Source organism: Formica exsecta, unplaced genomic scaffold (genome assembly GCF_003651465.1).
Source record: "Formica exsecta isolate Colony F162 unplaced genomic scaffold, ASM365146v1 scaffold116, whole genome shotgun sequence".
In the NCBI taxonomy this organism is placed as follows: domain Eukaryota; kingdom Metazoa; phylum Arthropoda; class Insecta; order Hymenoptera; family Formicidae; genus Formica; species Formica exsecta.
The window spans coordinates 971980-999209 of NW_021848499.1; the positions used below are offsets into that span (position 1 = coordinate 971980).

Sequence of the window (27230 nt, forward strand, 5' to 3'; positions counted from 1 at the left end):
GCTTTAAATTGTTTCTCGAAGAATTGTTTTGCGAGTAACACTTGCGTCTCATATACCCGTCAGCACGGTTAAAGATGCGTCTGAAACATCCGCGGGAAATACGTCGTGCATATATCCTTTCGCAGAGAAAAGTGTACATACATACGTACATACACGAACAAATCCAATAAGATTCTACGCGAAAACAGCAGAATGCGATGCGGGCATACGTGCGCGCGAGCATGCGCAAAGATACGAATGCATTTTTCAAGAGAGATGCTGCATTCGTCTTTTAGCAGACCGGAAGAAGCAGAGAAGGAAGGAAGGAGCAGCCAGATCCCGGGGAACCCTTTTAGCCGGCACGTCCATTTTAATGGGCATGGGTTTTAGTACCTTCACTAGACACATGTGTATTGCCACGATGATGCATATAAACGCGAATACGTTGCGCTGTGTGTCGGTGCCATATATAAAGAGAGAAAAGTGCGTTGATATAATTTATGAAATCTCATTTGTTGCATGCAAACGAGAGAATGATATAATTCATGATGCAAGAACTGCGATCATGCATATGTGATCATAGAACGATCGAACCTACCCCGTGTATATTGTGAAATCGCAAACTTTTCGCCATATTGGTAATTGATTATTAATTAATATAAAGCACAGAGTATAAAACGAGTAAAATGTTTTTTGAGTATTTAAATCAGTATTTTAACTTTGCATAATTTCGGTACAATATTTTACAATCGGATCATGAAAAAGCCGATGGTCCATGAATATTTTTATTATTCCCAAAAATCGCTCATCATTCAAAAGGATTGAAAAACAGTGCTAAAATGTATAAGAATAATTACTATTATACTTTATTTGCGACAACGAAAACGTGATAATTATCATAAGCATCGCAGTCACGAAAATTAAACCAGTTTCGCAATTTCTGCTTTTAAACATCGTATATTTATGTATGGAGAGAATTATTACTTACCTTTGATACAATATATGTAACGTGTAAAACGGACTTACACGTAGTTAGATATATGTATAATACAAGAGCGCGTACTCGTGTTTAGGAAAGAAAAACATAAGGGTACATTGCGCATAAACGTACCTTTGCGTACCTTTAATAAGATAGACAATGCGCGAGAGAGCGCAGAGGCAAAAAACCTTGATAGCATTCTACCCACGTAACAGTTGAAGCTCATATCGTATTGCAACTCTTTGGACCATGGGATAATGATCGGACATCGTTTTTGTCACCGGTTTGCGAAACGAGCCTGAAAGTGGCAGTAACTTCCTTCTTCCTTTCCACCATTACCGCGTGTAACACGGTCGTTGATTACGGCCTTTGTGCCGGTGCTGAGGATGGACCGACATCGGACATAAAAGCATCATCATCTTTCGACCAGACGCCGAGCGAGAGAGAAGGAGAGACATCACACTCGCGCGGTAGCAAACGCCGGTAACGCCGGTAATGCGGAAAATGGATGCGTAGGACGAAAAGCGCGACAGAGGTAGGGAACGTGTAGTTGGAGGAAGAGTGACGAGAGTAGCAGCACGACATGATTACTCGACGTCCCGCACCGACGCAAAACACGTACACGTACCCCTTTATCTTTCGCCGTAAAGCACCGCAACGCCTAAGCCGGTTTCACGCTTTAAACGACACGTCGAGATAAACGACCAAAATGCGGTCCTCTTCACATGAGATCATGAGTGACTTTAATCACGCACGTACCGCCCCGCACGCGGTGCGGGACGACCGTTATTTACGTCGAGGATATTCGCGTACCGACGAGTTGATTTTGGCGCATAAAGCGTCTAAGAGATGAAAGATTGTACACTAACTTTATACTTTGCACAATTAATGCAGAAGAGTTGAAGAGAGAAAAGATTTGCCGCTTTAAATAAGATAAAATTATCTACGCGATATGAATATAAATTGTTAATTGAGCTGTTAGATAGAACAGATGTAGCGTAAAGAAAAGTTATAATGTCTTTTAATTCTATAGCAAAGAAATCATGACATTAATGCAATATACTAGCTCTCGCCGCGAGATTGGAGATGACTATTCGTTCGAGGACGGTATTAATGCCGGGAAATGTTTTGCGACGCGCTACCGTAAATAAAACCTGGGGAATGGTAAAACGAACCAGCGTAATATATCAATTCGCGGGGCCGATGCGCTCTATGCACACACACAAGTACCTAAAAACGCCCCGGACGCATTATTCCTCGAGCACGTCGGGATGGCGCTGTCGCGTATAAATAATTTCCACCTCGCCATTTCTCAACGGGATTACGTAATATTTCGAATTAAGGCGAAGGGACAACCTTCGTAAATGCCGACGGTGTAAAGCGTGCGTTAATAAAGAGCAGTATGGGCACGGTTAACGAGAGAACGGCGAGCGGTTTCGCTAATGCGCTCAACATATCTCACCCTCTACACTCATATAACAACATATATTCCTCTCGTTAGAGGATTCTTGGAATCACCTGCGCCCGTTTTGATTGAAAACTAATACACATCATCGATAAGAATTTTATCTTTGCGAAATATTTATTTCACGGCGCAAGCTCGCGTCGCATCAGGTGCGTAAAGAGAGGCGAAGCGTAAAGTATCTCGTGATAAAGCACATCTTAATAAAGCGAATCGAGTGCGCGCGAGTAGCGAAGACAGCCGCGCCCGGCTTAATATTACTCGACGCGAAATAGGATTAAATCCTTTACGCGCGGCAATTCCCGCGCTCACCGCGACGCGGTGTATTTGCTGGAGCAACAACGGCAGACACATAACTCTCTTAAACCCAACCGTCGGCCCACAAATTACAAAACCGTCGAAGCGTTTATGCGCAAGTTATAACTGTATAAGCGATACAGCGGGCAGTAAGAAGAGATACGATGTTTACTTCTCGCAGTGTCCGCGATTATTTACACGCGATGCAGTTATGCTTTATCGTCGAGATATGTGTAGCGTTATATGTGAATATGCATATATGTATATGTATATATATATAATATATATATATATATAACATTACAGTCGTTATCAATTTTTACATGCAAGAAAAAGATTTTACTCTCACATGCAACGTTTTCCATTAATTTTGTACGCTGCGCACGTATTGGCAATCAATCAAGAGTATAGTCGTATTAAATTAACATCAATTAAATTAACATCTCTCTGCATCATCAATACATTACGATTAATTATAAACAATATATTGAAATATTTGTTTATCGATATTTGTATACAAAATAATCCGAGTACGTAGATTTATTAATGCAACATACAATATTGATAAATTACCATTCACAGCCTCTATTGTGCTTGCAATCAGATGATATTACATGTACAATTTTACATTAGAGAGAGGAAAAAGAGAGAAAGTGGATATATTCTTTGAGAATAGAGGTATGCGAATAGTGTACTTGCTTGTGTTCTCTCGATAAAAGTACTTCAATCATGTTTTTTATATACCTTATTGAACGCAAACTGAAAGACTCCTGTCTTCTTGGTGAACTCGATTGGAATGTAAACCCACATGCCATTTATCTACGAAATGATAGAAGAGAGAAAGAGAGAGAAATATCACGATATAGTTACTAATCGCGACAATTATTTGTATTATAATTATTGTAAATAACAGTTGGAGGCAGACTACGGAAAACACGGGCTTGTACGCGAACAGCAATGTAGATAATTCTCGGTTAATTAGAGGTAGCACCGACGTCAGAGAAGGAAGGCAACGAGAGGAATTGTGAACTAGAGGAGCATAATAAATAGAGGGATCCAATAAGAGAACGACAATACCGTTGAAATCATGTTTGACTCAACGCTTACGACACTTTACTTGGACGATTTACTTGGGACTACACCACACCAAAGATCGCTTGTTCCCATGCTGGACGACGTATTCCCGTAATCGCCTCCGCTGCGCTTATGCTTTCCAACCCTCCGATCTCGATATAATCACTGCGCTGGACATTTTGTCGGCGGCCAAATACCCATTAGCTCCGGACTGTCACCGACTGAATTGCGTCAGCATGTGTTAAAATACGGGAGATTATATTTCTTTAAATTGCAACTGAAACAATAGTTGGCAAAAACAAAACCGGGGGATTTGCAGGCTCTCTTCGAAATGGAAAAACAAAACTAGACCATATATATAATCCTCTTTTATATGTATATTCTTTTATATTATACAGGGTGTATCTGAAATGATGCACTAAACTTTAGGAGCATATTCTAGAGGTCAAAATAAGCCTTTTTTTCTATGAACATGGGTCCGCAAATGAACCCTCCTCCGAGCTAGAGGCCCCTAAAGTTTGGGGAAAAAATTAAAAATTGACTATATTTCAGAAAAGAAATGGCAGAAGGTTAAAATTTGGTATAGCCCAGTAAATTATGAAGTAAAGTAAGCCACTAAAATGAAAAAATAAAAACGTATTTCACACATTTTCGAATTTTAGCTCGGAGGGGGTTTAATTTGCGGATCCATGTTCATAAGAAAAAAAAAGTCTTATTTTGACCTTTAGAATACGCTCCTAAAGTTTAGTGCATCATTTCAGATACACCCTGTATATTATGTGTGTATAAAAAATAAAATATAATAAAAATTTTTACTCATAGGATTAATAGAGGAATAATAGAGTATAAAATCAAATAATATTAACATTGTTAACACACACAGTAATATTTAACTTGGTTTTAACAAGATAGAATAGTGAATAAAAAGCTAAAAATGTTTATAAAGTTAAAGTTTTAAGCATAATTTATAAATGTCAAATTAAAACAAAAATTTGAAAAAAGAACTTGTCCACCTCAGGACGTTAGAATATGTCTCCTATCATTCTGAATATAAATAAATAAAAAAAGGAAGAATGGTCTCTCTAAACTTTCGCGTTTGTTGAAATTTGAACAGACATGTAGTCTTAAGTAAATCTTGGGTATGTAAGTTATATATAGAATACACTCGCAAAAAAAAAACACGTGACTTTGATATTGGCTGGAGTGTTTTTTAATGAGAACGCGATACGAGCTGCGCGAAGATGCTTCTTCATCATAGACCACAAAAAAGTGTGTACGGTATATGTGTGTGCATCTGAAAATCTCCCTTCTTGAAAAATGGCGATCTCGCGCAGGCGGTGCAGCTGGTGACCGAAAAAAATAATCCTTTGTTAAGCCGAATAGAAATTACTATAGCGTGCGCGCACGTTCAACGCACACATACATACGCCGATGATACGTTAGCAAATTGAAATGGGACGCAGGTTAAACTTTATATATTATACGGTCGAAATACTTAGAAATTAATTTTAAACTTGTTAAAATTGTCCCTCGAGTAAATATAATACTTCTCTTTCTTTCGTGTTGCGTTATTATTATAATTTTTATCGTTTATTGCTGTGCTTGACGTCAATAATATATAATATGATGTTTTAAAGATTCATTATTTTTCCCGTTTGTTGCAGCTATTGCTCAATAATGCAGCGTTTATTTGCCTTGGAGTTTCATTTGAAGAGTGACGCTATTACACAAAAAGCGATAAATCCAGGTCACATATTTCCGATTTTAAGTTTAAAAAGATATATTAAAGCCAATTATCATTACTACAATACATTAATATAACTTTCATGATGTATAACTCGGCTATATTTATATAAGCGCACAATTTCCATTTATTAATCAAATTCATAAAGCATACTCAGCGCATATACGGTCTCTAACAATGCGGCAAGAATCTCCCAAAACTCTCGAAAAATGCGCCAGCTATGTGAGACCGAAATTGTTGCGTCAAAAGAATTCATTGTCGACGCAATACCGACACATAGCTTTCTAGCGCAGGAGAATTATTTTTTAATAGTAACGTGTCCACTAAAAATTTGAAAAAGCTGAATTTTGGACGTGCGGTCAGTAAAATGAAAAAAAGCTATTGCATCCGTACGATCCGAGTTTATCGAATGCGGTCTCGGGAATGCGCGAGAGAAAAGGGAGAAAGAGAGAGCTTTTTTCGCGACTCCACTTTTTCGAATTGCCGGCAGGGAAAATCTTGCCGTGCGCCGCCGAGATTTGTTGGATGCATGCCGGGCAACCCTGCGAGATTTATTGCCGACCCTCGCTCGCTTTAAGAGCCGAAGTCGGGCTGTCTTCGCGAAATTCATTACTTCGCACTGGGACTTCTCGACAGCTGTTGACGCCGCGAAAAGTTTACTTTGAAAAGTGCACAGCAAACGCCGGTTTACTCGCGGTGAGGCGGAAAACCTTTCACGCTAGCAGCTTATGTAACTTCGTTCATTACGCTGGTGATGGGTAAAACAAAGTGCTAGATCTGTAATCAAAAATCGGTAAGCGCTAAATATCAAGACTTCTTCGGTGTATCTCGACGAGATAATTTCTCAATTTATAGTTAAGGGACAATAGAATATCTATAGAACTTTATTGCGATGCTGGATAAGTACAAAGGAATTACTAGACTCACGAAAATACGGAAAACTTGAAAGAAGATAGCTCGATGATGAGAAAACCGATAGTGTTAAGGGATCTCTTGAACAACCTTCGTGCAATCTTATCGTACATCGAATAACGCGTCTCCTCGTGTATGGGATTCTCGATTCCAATTCTGGCTATGTTTGTCGATCGGACAACCGTGGAGCACATCGTCGCGTTTCAATGTTTCCGAGCTTCTCACCGATCTGAATGGCAATGTGGCGTGTTATACGCAGGGCGACAAGAATCTTTACGATACCCGAGTCCGAATCGATTTGTTTAAGCGGCGGAAAAGTTTCGAGGCTCGCAGATATAACGATATAACACGGACTAGTCGGTCGCAGCGACACAGCGCCAGAATAATGTCTCTTAATGGCGCGACGAAACGGGAACAGCGGTAAGTGTGACATTTCGAGCAAAACGGTTCCAATTCTAAACGAAGTCCGAACTTTCTTGGGGAACTTACATAATGCGGTAGAGCTCATTAAAATGCCATGGACATCGGAATAGAAGCTCGTTAGCATAATCCGCGAAGTTTGGTAGTCTAAATTCCCCTATACACGGAAATACATGATTGTTAAAATTCTGCTGCGATTTATATACTACAATCGTGTTCGACAATTTTTTCTTTGACTAAATTATAGCTCGAATCAGAAAGATATCTACAGCAAAGATTAATGAATATCGGTAAAACTAATTCATCTAAAATTAATTGGCCATAATATTTTGATTAATGATATCGAATATTCAAATGTGACCAACATTTGTAAGATTTTTATCAATTAAATATATTGATCAATCGTTACTTCTATCTAGCAAGCCGAGTCCGTGTCGACGTTACGTTATAGCCCAAACGCAAGAATGGATACGGATAGCTGGATACCATTTTCCCTCTATTTCGGCCAATTACGCGCATCCAATTATCGAGGCACCGGCCGTGGGTTCAAGCTGAGGCCGGATCGTTATTCTCGCGTACATGCGAAACACGTTTCAGATATCGCCGCCGCGTGCTTTTCATTCTCCGTTCCGCCACGACCGCCCGGAAACGATGTCATACGTCATTGCCGGTTTCATTGTGATTCGCGGATAGCCGTATACTACCTGGAGAGCGCGAATTCCGCCATACTCGATTGCGCTTCGGCTCTCCGGCATTCCAATTCCGTCGTACTTTTACTGGCATTGATTAGTGAGCCCGGCATCCATAAATTTCAGGAAGTATATGAAGATCCATTAGACGCATACAGGGGCACGATTGGATCGTAGCGAGGGTATGAGATTTTAGATCGACTTTGGCATATCTTTAGGTAACATTATGCGTTCAGAGAATGTTTTAAAGAACTTTTAATTGTATTGTTCTGTGTGCAAATCGCAATTTGAATTATAATGACGCGAATACCACAAGAATACATATTTTTGCATTAAATACATTGGCGCATGAACTACAATGACGCGTTAATTCCGCTGACGGCAGTTGATAAATCTTGTGAAAAGTACGGAAGAGAGAGCGGGCACACGCGCACCGGCGCTGTCCATATTTTTAACATTTCTGAAGTTGTAGCGGAAAGTTGCACGGGCATGCAAAAGGGAAGTTAACTGCTACTTTGTAACGCAGAGTTCGAAATCCCCTCCGGGATGACGGAGTCCTTCGAATTTGCATGAAAAAGGAACGGGCCCCTTCCAGCAACTGGTATATAAGCTACTTCCAAATGAATGCAAATTCTTCTTCGAAAGCTCTCTCGATGAGAGTCTAGGAATTTGCTTACGTAAATACGATGTTATTGTGCGACGAAATATTGCTTCGTCGCCACCTTTGGCGGAAGCTGCGCGAAACGCATTAAATATTTAAGATATTCATGTTTACGATCTTCATTTTCCGCGTCGTATTGCTTTAGCTTTTAGACTTTAAAGTTCCATGCTGGAAATACGATCACCATGCATTTGCTTCGGACAACCTAGTACTATATTTTTTAAATTATTAGACTCTAATAATATTTATCGAGAATTTTTTATATAAAAATGTGAAATATGTTATATAGAGAAATGTGTACAATATAATTGGACATATAATATAGGTGCATTGTGAAACAATGTAAGATAATTGATTACGTATATCTCTCCAGATCAGCCGATAATTGCCTGACACACAGAGTACAAAAACAATTATCCGTTCAGATTAAGTATTGGCGAATATATATATATATATATATATATATATATATGTATGTATGTATTTGTGTCTGCGTATGTGTGTACAAGATCTCTAAAGCACGCAATGATATGGTGGCGTGTCGAGAGGTAGTAAGCACGCTAGACTACGTGCAATGTATCGGGTATTGGTCGATCGAATCGATTCCAGATTTCTACGGAAACGATGAAGTGAAATTTGATCTCATGATTTGTCGCATGCCAACATTTAAATTTACTAGAAATAATCTTATGCACAGTTATTGTCTGCGAACTAAAAAAAAAACATCTCAATTTGATGTACATATTTCAATATGAATCTAAATTATTGTTGGAAAAAAGTTGCAAATATGTTATTAAAAATATATAAAATTATAGTATTATAAGTTTTTGCTCTGTTTGTTCCGTAAGAAAATTGCCAGATAACCCGTTGAAACATTCAGAAATCTCGGATAATATCGACATCCTACCGATTTAATAAATTCTCTAAATTGATTTCATCGTGCGAGCGCGCGCGAGAGAGAAAATTGGGGAGATTGAATTTCTCCGTGTCTACATCATTTCACTATCAATTTAGGGAATCGAGGCTCTCGATGACACTTCTGGCCCCCTTCCATTTCTTACAGAACAGAATAGTCACCGACGATATTGGCCCAATTCGCAAACGGCCAACCCTTGCGAAGGAAATGGATCTTGGCATGAGACTAGACTAGGAATCGAATCAGACCTAATCCAGCTGACCACGTCGATTTTATCCTCTAACCATCGGAGTAATTTGATGCTTCGAAATCGAAACTATTTAGTTTCGCATTTGCTACGCGCTTAATAATTTATTTCTAAAGTTTGTCAAATTTTATAAACTCATATCTTTATTATATTTTTTAAAACATCTAATAAAAGACATATATTAAGGTTTATTTCATCTGTTGCATTTGAAATTATAAAAATATATTAGATTTATCTCACGCACACATGCATTATTTTATTTTAGTCGCGCAAAATATTTAAAATGTAACTTCAATTATTCTTGTGGTATAAGTTAATAAGTATATCATCTATATCAAATATACTTTATTTCTTATCTCTGAGAATTAAAAGTCCATATAATTAGAACTATCATTCAGAGATTTTTGCTAAAAATTTCAAGCACTTGGTATTTCGTATTTAATTTCAATAGTTTCAATTTTAAGCCTATTTAAAAGATTACATAGAGGCTGCTCAAAAACAATTCTCGAAATCTCGCGTGACACAACAGGACAATCGAAATAATGGATAGACGAGATGTAAGCTACAATGCCGGCAACGTCGTCGTCGTCGCCATCCTCCTGTCCACTCGTGTTTTACTGTTTGCGAGTGTTGAGCCTTGCTAAGCTCCGTAGATAACGTTTTGCCCTTCGTACATTGTTCTAGGAGTTTAAACAGATTATGCCCCGACGATGGTTAAACGTAAATTGCTGCCCCAACTCTATCCCTGTTCTCATCGAAGATCGGGCGACCTTACCATGTTTTTTGTGAATGTATCTATTCAAGTTACTGGAGAGAAAGTAAAAACGCGAAATATAAACTACACTCGATTCACAGATTTAAAGAAGATTAATTCGTATTTTAAATATTATATTATGTTATTTATAACGTTTACATGAACCGTATTGCAGTACAAAGAATATTTTAAGATTTTTCTTTCTATTTTTATCATGAAATAATGAATAATAAATAAACAATTAAAAATATGACAAATTTGTATAAAATGATTTAACTTCTTATAAAGTTATGTTAATTTAAATAAGAGGAACTTGCATTTTCTCTTCTCTTTTACTCGTACATAAATTGCTATATTTATCAATAAATTAAATAATGAATAATTAGAAGAAAGAATACAATCTCGAATGTATCGCGCGATTAAATGTTCACAGAGATGGAATTCAAATTTCAAGTGTTTTCTAATTTACTATAATTCCGGTATATTATCGAAAGCGCTGATGGGGAAGGTAGTTATACATTTGTGGCTAGACACGACGACTAGTCACGTTCAAAATGCGAATTCGTCACGTGCCGACGATCACCATAACGGAAGATTCCCGATTCCGATAACGCGCTGCATTTCCCTACCGCGGCCATATCCTTCCCAAGGGACGAAATGATGTCTGCAGGTCGGAAAAGCTACTGAGAGAGTCGTGTTTTTGGCGGTCCCGTTGCGGTAAAAGGGAGGCAATCTGTTCTGCCCCAAGTGTACGGACATTACGGAGTAGTTGGTGGTGAATATTGACAACCAATAAACCATTCCGTAAGGACGGACCTATTAGGGAACCCACTGCTATTACGAGGAATCTCTTTACTGCGCCGATTCTCTTCGAATAAATCATCCTTGCTATTCGTATTTCTATCGACGAATGCCGAAATAAATGCGCCGATGAATTCATGGAAGAATATAATTCATTCAGAACGCAATTATCGCAGTACTCACAGTTTCATGAGAAAGATATAAAATTTCTATGCTATATTTTTTCCGATTTTTACTCGGTTTTACAGCAATTTTACAATTTAAATTTGCAACAAATGTTTGAACGAATTATGAAAATAAGTTATTTATTAAACGACATTCACATTATGAGAGTTACATGGAAAAAGAAATATACATTATTATGTTTCTTTTTTCTTGAAATTTCAACGTAAATTTACTTTCGGCGCTCGGAATTCACTGTTAATTAACATTATAAGGAAAAAGAACAAAGGTTCTCGGTACAACACAGAAAGAAAAGCAACATAGTTCTTTAATCTTTTTGATGTCTTGCTTACCACAGTCATAATGACGCCCGCTATTACGAACATTGCATTTGCAACCCTAAGAGAACAGCTCTCGGTACGCTGTCTATTTAACAGCCCTGTTATTCCACCACGCGCGCAACGACGGTCTACGTGAGAGAGGCAGGGAAAAAGGTAGGCGGTGACGCTACAAAATACAATGTAATAATGGAAGAAGGGCCGTTACTATATTGTAATACTTAATGAAGCTCTCTCCTCTCAAGTGACCCAATATCGCGCGGGTTGCGGAAATGATAACGTAGAACGGAAGTTGAACCGACGCACGACCGATGCACGGAATTACAACGGCAAGAGAAGCCATACATTTTATATTACTCGGTTTACGATTGCCCGAGATTAATGTTACGGCATTTCGCTTCTCTGCGGGCTTTACTGCGATACAAGTAATATCATGAAATGTCGCTTGCGTCTGCGAAAGAAAAAAGAAAGAGAAAAACGCCGGAAGAGAGAGAGAAAACAGGCACGCGTCAGCTATCAGCTATCGTATACGTTGGGTTCAATTTTCCTAGAACGATCCGGATCATCGGAAATGGGAAAAAGTACGATTCATTCTGACTGATGTGTCTCGCCGTGAAAATCAGCCGTGAAATCAAAAGATTATTATATTATTTTTGCAATGATGTAATACGTGTATAAATTCCGTATGAATTCTTAACAATTTTTTTTCCATTTTACAAACCACTACGATATCACAATACCATGCATACCGCGGCGTATATCATTGCTTTATGCATTCTATTCCAATACTGCTACATTGAACCAAAAGTTATTTTATATTTTATATACAAAAATGAAAAAAAAAATTAATTTGATGTGTTTCATTTAAAACATCGTAAATTCTCATAAGTATTTATTAGTTTTATATAAACTAAACAATAATTAGCAGAACCAGTAAATGTTACGATTAGTAATATTAAATCTAATGATGCCGAATTTGTCTCCAATGTAAATTACGGGTATCAACAAACATTGTTATGAATAATAATGGCATCGATCTACTCTCTTCATTATCATTGGACAATGTTGCGATTCACGAAAATGTAATGGTAAAAAACAAGGAGAATCTTCTCAAGGCATCTGATTCAGGGACCAAAATGTTCTTAGTCACTGCGAATAAATTAGAAGCCAATACAATACACTATAATGATGTAATCGTGACACATAAGTTTCTACATGAATTATTTCCTCCTTGCATTGTTCCAGTGTCATCAACATGAGACTTAATAAATATTTAATGCTCTAATAAAATTCAATGAGCTTATTATTATTGTGCAACCGTATCAATTATCTCGAATCTGTATTATTTCATATTTTACTGACGCGCTCTCGACCTTAATATAGATATTATAGACACATGCTTTGCCATCGAAATAAAGAAATACAAATAATGAAATGGTCTGACACTTTTGCGTGAAAGCTCGACTTTTCTACGAGATGCGACGAGAAAAAAACTCTTCACTTTTATACATATTACCAAAAGCACGTCATATTGTTAAAAGTGTGTGAAGCGCATAAAAGAAAACAGATGAAAACACGAGTCTCTCAAAGCATCTTTAATTATTATGCCACACACACATACCAAATATTATATAACACTATCCAGAAAAACATTAATTCAAACAAACATTACTTAGATAGAAAGCAAACTACTTAGATATAAAGAAAATAAACAAATATAATTCTATATACGTTGAAAATATAAAAATATTCAAAGTATTTGTACATAATTTTAGCTGCTTTTTGATATTTTTTTTTGAGACCATACTTTTGTCGACCTACCGCATTTACTTTGGAAATTGAATCATTCTTTCTGGTACTGTTCCTATACAAGCTCTGGGCAAATCGTTTATAGTGGGTATCATAGCTTATCTTACGTCTCTCAGATATCATCTTTGTGCCGTACAAAGGCAAGTAATTGAACTCTTTTGCATTGAAACTTAGGAAGTTAAAGGCCTCGGGGTGTCGCTTGAAATTAAATTGGCTCAAGCGAATAAAGCCATTTAGTCTTGTCCTTCGCACAAGAGAGTGTACAGAGAGGTATGTACATGTCGTAAATTAAATTCTTTAAATAATATCGATTCTCAATGATAAATCCTCAGTGCAATATTTAGTATTATTTTTAATTGTACGTCGTAAATCGTAAAGTAAAGGAAAGAGATTTTTAATTTTCTTAATGAGAATCTTGCGCGCACGACAAAAATAATAATATATAATTTCAAAAATATAAATACAAAAATGCATAATATAGATAAAAAATAATGCCTGATGATAAAAATATATTGCATAATGTAAATAAAAAAATAATGTTTAATATTCAAAATGTAACAATTCTATTTATAAATAGCATAAATTAACGCTTACGAACTTTGTCAACGTGTTGTAATATCAAGTCTTTGCGAAGAGAAGCGCCTTTACACACTCACACACATAAGGAAGCGATTTATTGTTATACGGCGATACGTCAATCAGGTAACTATAGCACACTCAACTTTGGAACCGTAAACTAATTACGACGACGTAATTAAGTAATTAACTATCTAGCGCGGAGAAGGCTGCAAAGCTTCTCGTTCCATAACTCAGTCGAGCTATGTGTGTGTACGCACATTTAAAGCTAATGCAGTTTGTGAGAGTTATTTTAGAGTTATGTAATTAACTAGTGCACTATTCATATATTTAATTATGATATTTTTAGTAAATTAATTAATTCTGATGAATAAATCCCGTGCAAATTACATTTGTAAATAATTTTTCAATGCACATTATTTGTGTTCATGGATGGGATCAAAATTTCTAATAATCCATAGCTAATAGCAAAATTCAACTGTCTGAAAATGTTACGTATATATCTCTCTGAATTTTGAAAAATAGCATCACCGTCCACGGGTTTTAGACTTCCTACTTCCTGATTCATATTTCAAGACAAATTACATTTTTCTCGATAATCACCCATTATGCCAGCACTTAATTAGCCGTACTAAACAAGGGAATCCACAGCAGCGTAATAATTAAACGTTGATAATGAGAGTTTCGACGAGAAAACCGAGCCATGCCTAATCAATAATTATTCAAGCTTTGCCGGGCATTTGTCGCGCGCGGTCTATCGGGGTCAACGAAAATTATGCGTATCCATACAGCAGCGCAATAAAGTGTTCAAACCTACAAAATACCACGCTCTCCTGCGAATATGTGTACTCGGATACGCGCGCGCACCGACATAAGCGTTCTTTAATATACGCGCACCATCGAGTGAGCGAGTTTACAGCGCTTGCTCACGGCACGCTTCTGGCACGAGAGAGTCACGAAAGGCTCCAGATGAATCACTGCACAGCACGAAGTACAGTGATATAGAGTCAGCTAAACGCGCCCCGAGAATCCAATGACGTGCGTCCATGCGGAAGCAAATTATCTTTTCTACCACCTGTACCTCGCACCTGATTAATTCGCCGTTCCTCGATCACGGGGCAACGCTTTATCAAACGACGAAAATTTAATGGCACGCGTCCATTCGATTGTACGATTAATCGAGGGGAAGTATTGCAATCTTTACTACGTAGGAAATGAGCTTCACGGCTAAATGAGCGCGAGACGCTGTGTAGAATGTCAAGAATAAGCTTTAATATATACGATCACGGATAAGCTATCTATATATTAAAGTCTTTTCGCTGAAACTGGGAATGATTCTTGATAAAGCCTCGATCTGTATGATTTTATAACGTGATGAAAATATTTTACAAGATATTCGCCAAACATTTTTAATTGCATATGACTTTTATTCGTTTCATATAATGTGATTTATAATTTAACAGCAGCACTGTACATTTAGTAGATGTATATTTATGGTACATTTATTAAATTTTCGTAAAGCTTAAAACGCAATGGTAGATTTATTTTCATTTCTTTAAATATGCAAAATCTCATCTTCGTCTGTGTATAACGTAGCCTGTATGTAACAAGTCAAAGTACGCCGGTCCAATAAACGAAAGTAGTACATCTCGGAGAAGACAAATGCGCTCTCCAGGTTCCTCGTCACGACTGGGTTGAAAGAATATTCACAGATACATAAAATCGTACATTCTTGTCGCATTTGAAACTAGAATGTCCATCTCGCATCGATATGCAAGTACGGCTCTTGTCGTATCCCCGGATATACTTGGACTAAACAGTTCGCTCATGAAATTGTCCTGCCTGAATAACTCAAATAAAACGGGAAGAACTCTCTATCCGCCATGAACCAAGAATGCCAGAAGGAAACGCGATGCACTTAAATGTGGAAATGCCTACTTTTGAAATGGAAGTACACTCTCGGATGCGATATCTCTTTCTTGAACTCATACCAAAATACGACTACATTGTCGGAGCGCATGTGTCAAGCTTCGCATATACACATTTATATTTATATGATTTTCTTTCGTTGTTCGTCCACCAATTATAACATTATGTAAATAATCAATAACATTACATGCGATATTATCGATAGTATAACCATTTTGATAATAATATTATGTTAACATGAGACGCGAAAACTCAAGTTTTTTTTGTCGACAAATTGTGTCTGTAATAATTTGTTTAAAATAAAGTATCAACATTCTATGTCATTAAACAAAGAATTAAAAATACTTATCTAAAAAATTAATTTTTAGAAAATTAAAAATATTTATCTTCTTGCATTCATGAATGATTAAACAATGTCTTTTAATATAAATTTGTATTATTGTTACACAGATTTATTATATTTTATATACAAAAATAAAAAAAAAAATTAATTTGATGTGTTTCATTTAAAACATCGTAAATTCTCATAAGTATTTATTAGTTTTATATAAACTAAACAATAATTAGCAGAACCAGTAAATGTTACGATTAGTAATATTAAATCTAATGATGCCGAATTTGTCTCCAATGTAAATTACGGGTATCAACAAACATTGTTATGAATAATAATGGCATCGATCTACTCTCTTCATTATCATTGGACAATGTTGCGATTCACGAAAATGTAATGGTAAAAAACAAGGAGAATCTTCTCAAGGCATCTGATTCAGGGACCAAAATGTTCTTAGTCACTGCGAATAAATTAGAAGCCAATACAATACACTATAATGATGTAATCGTGACACATAAGTTTCTACATGAATTATTTCCTCCTTGCATTGTTCCAGTGTCATCAACATGAGACTTAATAAATATTTAATGCTCTAATAAAATTCAATGAGCTTATTATTATTGTGCAACCGTATCAATTATCTCGAATCTGTATTATTTCATATTTTACTGACGCGCTCTCGACCTTAATATAGATATTATAGACACATGCTTTGCCATCGAAATAAAGAAATACAAATAATGAAATGGTCTGACACTTTTGCGTGAAAGCTCGACTTTTCTACGAGATGCGACGAGAAAAAAACTCTTCACTTTTATACATATTACCAAAAGCACGTCATATTGTTAAAAGTGTGTGAAGCGCATAAAAGAAAACAGATGAAAACACGAGTCTCTCAAAGCATCTTTAATTATTATGCCACACACACATACCAAATATTATATAACACTATCCAGAAAAACATTAATTCAAACAAACATTACTTAGATAGAAAGCAAACTACTTAGATATAAAGAAAATAAACAAATATAATTCTATATACGTTGAAAATATAAAAATATTCAAAGTATTTGTACATAATTTTAGCTGCTTTTTGATATTTTTTTTTGAGACCATACTTTTGTCGACCTACCGCATTTACTTTGGAAATTGAATCATTCTTTCTGGTACTGTTCCTATACAAGCTCTGGGCAAATCGTTTATAGTGGGTATCATAGCTTATCTTACGTCTCTCAGATATCATCTTTGTGCCGTACAAAGGCAAGTAATTGAACTCTTTTGCATTGAAACTTAGGAAGTTAAAGGCCTCGGGGTGTCGCTTGAAATTAAATTGGCTCAAGCGAATAAAGCCATTTAGTCTTGTCCTTCGCACAAGAGAGTGTACAGAGAGGTATGTACATGTCGTAAATTAAATTCTTTAAATAATATCGATTCTCAATGATAAATCCTCCGTGCAATATTTAGTATTATTTTTAATTGTACGTCGTAAATCGTAAAGTAAAGGAAAGAGATTTTTAATTTTCTTAATGAGAATCTTGCGCGCACGACAAAAATAATAATATATAATTTCAAAAATATAAATACAAAAATGCATAATATAGATAAAAAATAATGCCTGATGATAAAAATATATTGCATAATGTAAATAAAAAAATAATGTTTAATATTCAAAATGTAACAATTCTATTTATAAATAGCATAAATTAACGCTTACGAACTTTGTCAACGTGTTGTAATATCAAGTCTTTGCGAAGAGAAGCGCCTTTACACACTCACACACATAAGGAAGCGATTTATTGTTATACGGCGATACGTCAATCAGGTAACTATAGCACACTCAACTTTGGAACCGTAAACTAATTACGACGACGTAATTAAGTAATTAACTATCTAGCGCGGAGAAGGCTGCAAAGCTTCTCGTTCCATAACTCAGTCGAGCTATGTGTGTGTACGCACATTTAAAGCTAATGCAGTTTGTGAGAGTTATTTTAGAGTTATGTAATTAACTAGTGCACTATTCATATATTTAATTATGATATTTTTAGTAAATTAATTAATTCTGATGAATAAATCCCGTGCAAAATACATTTGTAAATAATTTTTCAATGCACATTATTTGTGTTCATGGATGGGATCAAAATTTCTAATAATCCATAGCTAATAGCAAAATTCAACTGTCTGAAAATGTTACGTATATATCTCTCTGAATTTTGAAAAATAGCATCACCGTCCACGGGTTTTAGACTTCCTACTTCCTGATTCATATTTCAAGACAAATTACATTTTTCTCGATAATCACCCATTATGCCAGCACTTAATTAGCCGTACTAAACAAGGGAATCCACAGCAGCGTAATAATTAAACGTTGATAATGAGAGTTTCGACGAGAAAACCGAGCCATGCCTAATCAATAATTATTCAAGCTTTGCCGGGCATTTGTCGCGCGCGGTCTATCGGGGTCAACGAAAATTATGCGTATCCATACAGCAGCGCAATAAAGTGTTCAAACCTACAAAATACCACGCTCTCCTGCGAATATGTGTACTCGGATACGCGCGCGCACCGACATAAGCGTTCTTTAATATACGCGCACCATCGAGTGAGCGAGTTTACAGCGCTTGCTCACGGCACGCTTCTGGCACGAGAGAGTCACGAAAGGCTCCAGATGAATCACTGCACAGCACGAAGTACAGTGATATAGAGTCAGCTAAACGCGCCCCGAGAATCCAATGACGTGCGTCCATGCGGAAGCAAATTATCTTTTCTACCACCTGTACCTCGCACCTGATTAATTCGCCGTTCCTCGATCACGGGGCAACGCTTTATCAAACGACGAAAATTTAATGGCACGCGTCCATTCGATTGTACGATTAATCGAGGGGAAGTATTGCAATCTTTACTACGTAGGAAATGAGCTTCACGGCTAAATGAGCGCGAGACGCTGTGTAGAATGTCAAGAATAAGCTTTAATATATACGATCACGGATAAGCTATCTATATATTAAAGTCTTTTCGCTGAAACTGGGAATGATTCTTGATAAAGCCTCGATCTGTATGATTTTATAACGTGATGAAAATATTTTACAAGATATTCGCCAAACATTTTTAATTGCATATGACTTTTATTCGTTTCATATAATGTGATTTATAATTTAACAGCAGCACTGTACATTTAGTAGATGTATATTTATGGTACATTTATTAAATTTTCGTAAAGCTTAAAACGCAATGGTAGATTTATTTTCATTTCTTTAAATATGCAAAATCTCATCTTCGTCTGTGTATAACGTAGCCTGTATGTAACAAGTCAAAGTACGCCGGTCCAATAAACGAAAGTAGTACATCTCGGAGAAGACAAATGCGCTCTCCAGGTTCCTCGTCACGACTGGGTTGAAAGAATATTCACAGATACATAAAATCGTACATTCTTGTCGCATTTGAAACTAGAATGTCCATCTCGCATCGATATGCAAGTACGGCTCTTGTCGTATCCCCGGATATACTTGGACTAAACAGTTCGCTCATGAAATTGTCCTGCCTGAATAACTCAAATAAAACGGGAAGAACTCTCTATCCGCCATGAACCAAGAATGCCAGAAGGAAACGCGATGCACTTAAATGTGGAAATGCCTACTTTTGAAATGGAAGTACACTCTCGGATGCGATATCTCTTTCTTGAACTCATACCAAAATACGACTACATTGTCGGAGCGCATGTGTCAAGCTTCGCATATACACATTTATATTTATATGATTTTCTTTCGTTGTTCGTCCACCAATTATAACATTATGTAAATAATCAATAACATTACATGCGATATTATCGATAGTATAACCATTTTGATAATAATATTATGTTAACATGAGACGCGAAAACTCAAGTTTTTTTTGTCGACAAATTGTGTCTGTAATAATTTGTTTAAAATAAAGTATCAACATTCTATGTCATTAAACAAAGAATTAAAAATACTTATCTAAAAAATTAATTTTTAGAAAATTAAAAATATTTATCTTCTTGCATTCATGAATAATTAAACAATGTCTTTTAATATAAATTTGTATTATTGTTACACAGATTTAGAATATGTAAGATGTAATTAGATAATAGTTTTATATATGGAAATTGACGGATTTGCATATTCATGTTTTGGATATGGAAATAACAAAATATAATAATATCGTCACGTCGAAATTTCAATGATATTGTAACTTTACAGCGTATTTCTACATCTTGAAGATAGAGATACGTGCCTTTGAACTTTCTTGCATAGAACAGTATATAGCATGATATCCCAATATCTAATTCAATGACAAGGGTTAGCTACAAGACTAAATGAAATATTACGGTCAACATAATCGAATGCGAGGCGTACGTGCCAGGCAAACGCAAAGCTATATCGGACGTATAAATTAGAGTTTGCAACGCAACCATTCATTGCGTGTCACTAATGTCGTGGAACGAGATTCTACCATGCGCGCGTGTGTGTCCAGTTAAGTAATTTAATAATAATTATTCCCTCATAGAGGGAGGACGGCCGCAAAGCGCGGCCCATCGCCGCTGTCGACCGACTCATAAATCACCGGCTAACGCTTAGCGGACTTAGTTGTTGATCGTGATTTAACTGGCAATGTCAGTAAAATGCTAACTACACCGAGCCAGTAAAAGAGAGCGTTTGTGAGTAAATGAACGATCGATCAAGTCTTATTTGTATGAGATAACTTTTTAATCGATGTCACTTAATGTCTTTTTAAATGACTATTTAAATATAAAAAGCCTAGAGAAAAAGATGGGTCTTCCTTTAGAATTTGTGAATCGTGCTTCGATATGATCTACAAACAAATCGACGTTACTAAATTTAAATAATGCTTCAAAGTCACTGGCAATTGCAGAAAAATCAGTGGAGATCCACCGACACGATTTTATCGTCAAGTTGAATCGCGTGGCATCCACTGTTTTTTTGACCGAATATGATGAGACGAAGAACGATCTCCGAGGAAACGATATGAATTCTAACTTGCAGCGAACGCGATTATATCGATCGTCATTATACGGGTACGAGTGAGAGTTCCGCGAGCGGGAGCATGTGGGTGAGTATAATATGTATTAACAAAATACACCGAGGATGCGTTGACAAATCCGTTAGAGAAGAACATAATAGAGCCACGAATATTCCGTCACACCGAGAAGATTTCTCTTAACAAAATTGACATAAACAACGCGATATCACGTGAACGTGAGAACGCGTACCGTATTAATTATAAAATAAATGTAAATTCAGTGTTTGCAGAATTTTAATAATCCCTCTTAAACGCATCGGATTTAAATATGGAGCAAAATATATTACAATTTAACATCAAATCGAGCTAATATTTTTTTCAATTTTAATCGAAAGCGATTATTAACTCGCGCGTTTCGCGAATTCTATAAAATTTTGATAGCTTTTCATAAATATTGAATCATGAATTAATACGGTCTATTTTGACGCAAACTCGATAAACGAATGTATTACTGGACACCTGTACATTCTCTCAACCTCAACGGTAATAAGGAGTTATTTGATTTTATCCACTCTTTGTGCTTTATCGAACTATATTCTAGCGGAGCGTACTCCACGGTCAGTTTCTATTTGCGGCCGTAATAATCTAACATAGTCGCCAACTCTCTCGTAAAGTTCACTCTCTCGCAAACGTGGAAACGAATCGCTCGGCGAGCTTTCTGCGTTATTCATTCGACGCCGCCGCCGGGGCAAAGACTCACGCTCGACCGCACTCGTAAATTATTTCCGGGCAAAACGAAGTAGCTGAAATACGTACAACCTGCATGAAATCCCATTTTTCCTATCAAATACGTGCCCACGCGATTCTCCGGACTGCAAATAACTGTGGGTAACTGCTTTTCAAATACTCCTTTGCGATAAGGTACGCCGTTCGCACACCTGATATCATCTCAATTAGCACCCGTCGCGTCAAAAGCGTCGGCAAAGCGATCAAACGATGAATTAAATATAGGGAGAACGATCGTCGGTGCGATTCTTCGAAATGATATGCCATGTATGTTGAGTACAAGATTACCCACGTTTATCGTTTCGTGGAGATAGCTTGTACACGTCGCACGATGATATCGATGATGAAGCGTATAAAAGCGAGCACGGCAGAATACGACGGTTGCTTCGAGGAAACACCCGGCAATCTCTCGGAAACTTTAGAACGGTCCGAGTGTGCGGAAGGCATCGGGTCAACTGCCACAAATGTACTCTGGACTTTCGGGGTCGTCCCAGTGCGTTTTCATCCGCGAACTCGAATCCTCAAAGCAACGTACAGTGAGCGTCGTCAAAGTTTCGCGGCAATAAAGAAACTGGGCAACGAAAAGAGACGCGTTGCCCGGAAAGGATAGAGAATGAAACACACATAGGAAGAAACGCGCAATTGCCCAAAGCTTTTTACCCGATATATCGGCAACTCGAAGCATGATTGTCCACAGAGAAAGAATTATCGGAACGAGCTATCGACGAATAAAGGAAATCCAACATACTCGAATTCTACTTTCTTGTGACAAGTTCATTTTATCGCAGACGCAACAAAATGCTAGAATAGATTATTAAATAAGATAAAAGTATTCGTATTTGCTCACTCACACATAATATATGTATGTATGTATATATACATACGCTTCGCATCAAATAAGGGATGAAAGTGGTAATGTATCAACCGTCCCCGATAGACAACTCTCTCGCCTTAACGGCTAACACATAAATCTTCGCTTATCCTTTTAACCGCATGTCAACGTAAATGGCGCATTTTCGCACGTGCATAAATTACTCCTCCACTCGAATCGCTTAGCGACAACAATGAGAGATATCGGGTATCTCTTCGCCTCGCGCGCAATATAAAGGCAGCCTCGCACGTCAGTGGCGATTTGGATCGTTAAAGGCTCGTCTTCCCGACGAGACGAATGCGGTTAGCGGCGCGCCGCGGCGCCGGCGTCCTCGCATCCGCCCAAGGATTATGGATGCGTTCCACTTCCGATAACGCGCGAAACGTGAAGGCGTTATGCTCTCGCCCCCTTTCCCTTCTCTCCCCCTCTCCCCCTCCCTTCCCGGCCCCCGTCGTCCCGCGTAGCACGTTCCGCGGCCGCACACCTCGTCGAAGTTGGCAACAGCATCTGGAGCGTTAAGGGTGGATGAGCGATGTGCCGGTGTCTTGCGGTGTGATGGATCGTCCAATACCAGCCAATATGCAGTATTGCACGTGGAGTGGCAAACTGGTATCCATGCATCAAATCGGCGGGCAGAGCGGGCAGGGGGAGGTGGATGAACGACAGAGAGGGTGGGCGAGGGGAGTGGAAGTTTCGTGTGCTTTACACGACACGCTACTGCACACACTATCGTATGCTCGGTCGCCTCCATCGTGGTCAGAGAACGGTTCTTGCCGTTCTTCGTAGTACTACCATAAGGTGCATCTCCGATTGCAAGGATACCTATATATGTATATATATATGTATATATATGTATTATGTACATACGCGATTCTCTCGATGTCTCGGTAAGAACGGAGGATATCGGTGCTGCTAGCTACGTGGTCGTGCCATGTGTTTGGAACGTCAGGCAACTAGACACGTTTCTCGAGACAAGTTTTTGTTATCTTATTTTATCCGAATAGTCGTGCACCGAATTGTATTCACTTTTCTGTTTAACAGATTGTTCTAAGAGGTCAGAGCATGACGAATAAAATGCAAAAGAAAAAGAGAAAAGAAGTTACGTAGAAGAAAGCGATGATATCTAAAATGATATTTATCCATTTCATCTTATATTATGTACTCAAATGATCTGAATATATAATTTTGTACGACAATAATACGATTTCTTGTCGCACGATGTATCTAGTTATTTATATAGTTATCTTGAATGTCGCCGCATTGAATGCCACAACCGAGTCGATTCTCTATCGAATTTCCACAAATTATTCTATAATATAGAACCCGATAAATGTGACGGAGAGAAATATTGACTTACCGAAACGTCAGAGTGGTGAATGGTCGATAACTCTTATGACTATTGATGCTCTCCATCGGCGTGCCCCAGAAATCGTCGTTGAGCACGCTGCTCCACGATGCCTCGCCGATCACATCCCTGTTCCTCACCACCGCCGGTATATCGTCGTGCACGAAGTCGCAGTCGAGCGCATTTAGATAGCAACCGACCGCGACGAGGGCGACCGCCGCGTAGATACACCATCCGGGTGGCTCGTTCGCCTCAGTACCATTGCATCCGCCGCGCCCGCCCCTCTTGGCCGACGTCTGACAGAAGCAAGAGGAACCGTTGTTCCGTCGCTTCATGATACTCGGCGTTGCTTGATACCACGCACGAGACAAGCCCTCACGTTCGTTCGAATCGCGAAGTCCGAAGCGCGATCACTATCATCAAATCGCGAACCGTACGTTTGCGGACGCCGTTATCTCCTGCGTGGAATTCGTTCGCATTGCCCGGTGTTACTACACTGATCGCGATCGGAATCAGCTGACTCTCGCATTTCTAAGACGAGCGCTCAGGGGAGAGTTCACACGATCGACAGAAGACGTGCTGTGTCTCCTCGTTTAAGGGTCGCTTCTTAAATATCACTTCGATCGCGAACTCCAGCACATTTCACGATATTTATTTTGTCGATAATCTTGTGAATAGATAAGTCCTAAAGGATAACACATTGGCTTTCGAGTAAGCTCTCGATCGAATCAAGGGGACATGATTTCTGCGTAACCCTCGCGGCTATACGACGCGGTATCTTGCGGTGCTAGCCGGTGCCTCGCGTTGGATTCTCCCATTTAGACCGTCCTCAACGATACCCCGAGCATTCGTTCGTCTCGCGGTGAGCTTGATAAATGACTGCGGGGGTTCATTATTTATCGGGTCGGCCGGCCCGACCGTGTCCTAGATGAAGGGTAACAGCGGATTTCGCGCGCGAACCTCTCGCTACCGACTCGGATAATAGCCCTTGCGCGTGGACTTTCCTCGGAAATTGTCCCCATGGGGGGAACCCAGGTAGATTCTTTTTACGTAATCGCGTAACGACGTGACAGCTCGTTACCGCGCACGCGACCGGTATCGTACCGATCCAACCACAAATCACTGATTCGTACGGATCATTACAGATTCTCCCGGCGGAGTAAAACACGATATATTCACTTAACGCGTGACTTAAGCGACATTAACAAGATGGTTCTGTAAACTGGAGGTTTTGTTCCGGAGCAAATCGCGGTCCGATATTTTGCATATTTTCGCATTGTTATCCATCTATTTGGATAAATGTTCTCGTAGTTTTGATTACGCAAGCACGAGTTTTGCGATTATGCTCTTATCTTATATTTTACGTGTGCTCTTTTATTCAATATTTAGTATATCAATTATATTGTTTTTATCGTCCTAGTTTGGCGTGCTTCTCGAGCATCTTAAGAGTGAGAAGTCGTCTAGATCGTCAATGGATGCTCTACTTTGTTGCAGTATCGGGAGAATTTCATAGAATTATGGAGAGCAGGTTACAACGCCGAGAGAGAACGGCTGTATGACCCAGATACTCGTAGCGAGAACTCCTACGTCGCCACAATTTTACTGTGCATATAGATCTATACAAACGGCTCCTATCTCGCCGGGGACACGGCTTGAAATCCTCCGCGGCAGCGCCTTCATCTCCCGCCAACCCCCTGTTTCTCATTCACTATTGCGCGCTTTTCTATCTTTTTTTCCCGGCGCCACTACCGCTTGGTTGCTTCTTTCTTGTACCTCGTCTTCCTCCGGCTTCACCTCTCGCACCGTTGAATCCAATCTCTGGACAAGTATCGCGATAATTTTTCCCCCCGATTCTACTTGGTCGGCAACCCAAGATCCCCAAGATTCAAACTTCTGATACCCCGATGAACAATCTCACAGATTCTCGCTATTTGCCTCCGGTGAAATGACACTCGAGCGAAAAGTGGAGCATTCTCAAATGCTCCGGTGATAGTCTTTCAACGATCGTTTTGTTCGTACGCGCCGATTCGTACTGAGCGACTTTTGGCGGAGGGACGAGAAAATTTCGTGAGATAGAAATTATGAACAAGTTTCAATTATAGATATTCGATAGCTTCAATTATTTGAATTTACCGCAATATTCTATTTGAAATATGCAGTACCTTCATATCATGTATGGTCTTTTTCTGCGTGATTGTTCTACCTTTCATTATAACTTTTAATTATCGCATGATAGAGCATGTGATTCGTGTCAAAGACGCTTAAATGCGATTGTAAAGATAAAAACGGTATTTTTTCACTGATCGGTAATATCATCAAAAGTTGACGATGACGAATTAGCGATGGAATTGACGCAGACACCTCCCAACGATCTGTCATCTGTTATCGCGCATTTTGCCGATCGACACGACGTGCAGATCGGTACGAACCGCACAACGTCATCGGAATGTCACAGATCACGACGACAATCGGCGTCGGCGTCGAGCTCGGACGGGTCGTCCCGACGACGATAAGCGCGAGACTAAGGGACGACGGCATCCGCCCGGTTATATACCCGACGCACTCTGACCCGCAAAGCCGCGCCCGCGCACGAGCCACCCCCGGGGCTTTCCCTCCTGCCTGCACTCTCGTGCGCCTTCCCTTTCTTCTTCTTTCCCGATTGCCGGCACCTGCTCAACCTTGGACTCCACTGACGTCACGTTGTTTACCCTATGGTTTACCTGCCGGAACATCATCCCAAAAACGCGTTACGTTCAAGTGATCAGAACTGAAACCATCGGGTAAGCGATGTAGTAATTAAAGAAAAATGCTAAAATTAACAGTCGCTATAAATTAACTTAAAATATACATGTGACATTTAATAATCATTAAGAAACGGTAAAAAGATGAGATTTAGTAATTTTATTGGAATTACCGTGATATACAATATATATATATTATCTAATGGTCCCAATTACTCCACTTCGCAGATTTTTTGCAAGGCTTATTAGCTCATTACTAGCTCATTTTCAATAAATGAAATATTTAATTATTAACAAAGTTTTTAAAATTCGTCGCGCTACATCTCGCATTAAACAGTTGAAAGCACATTAGATCTTACGGACAAGATAACAAAGACAGCATTGGGCAATTATTTATTACCTGTATTTC

The 27230-nt window shown here is 38.4% G+C and overlaps 1 protein-coding gene across 1 annotated transcript in view; it reads right to left on the reverse strand.

The window, feature by feature from the left end:
- The window catches only part of LOC115238929 (protein O-mannosyl-transferase TMTC1-like), a 131445-nt gene extending 104848 nt beyond the window's left edge, over positions 1–26597 (reverse strand). Inside the window, exon 1 of the mRNA XM_029813125.1 lies at positions 24093–26597. Coding sequence (XP_029668985.1) covers positions 24093–24415 — 323 coding nt within the window. The 5' untranslated portion in view covers positions 24416–26597. The remainder of the gene's footprint in view (positions 1–24092) is intronic.
- Between the last annotated feature and the right edge of the window lie 633 nt (positions 26598–27230).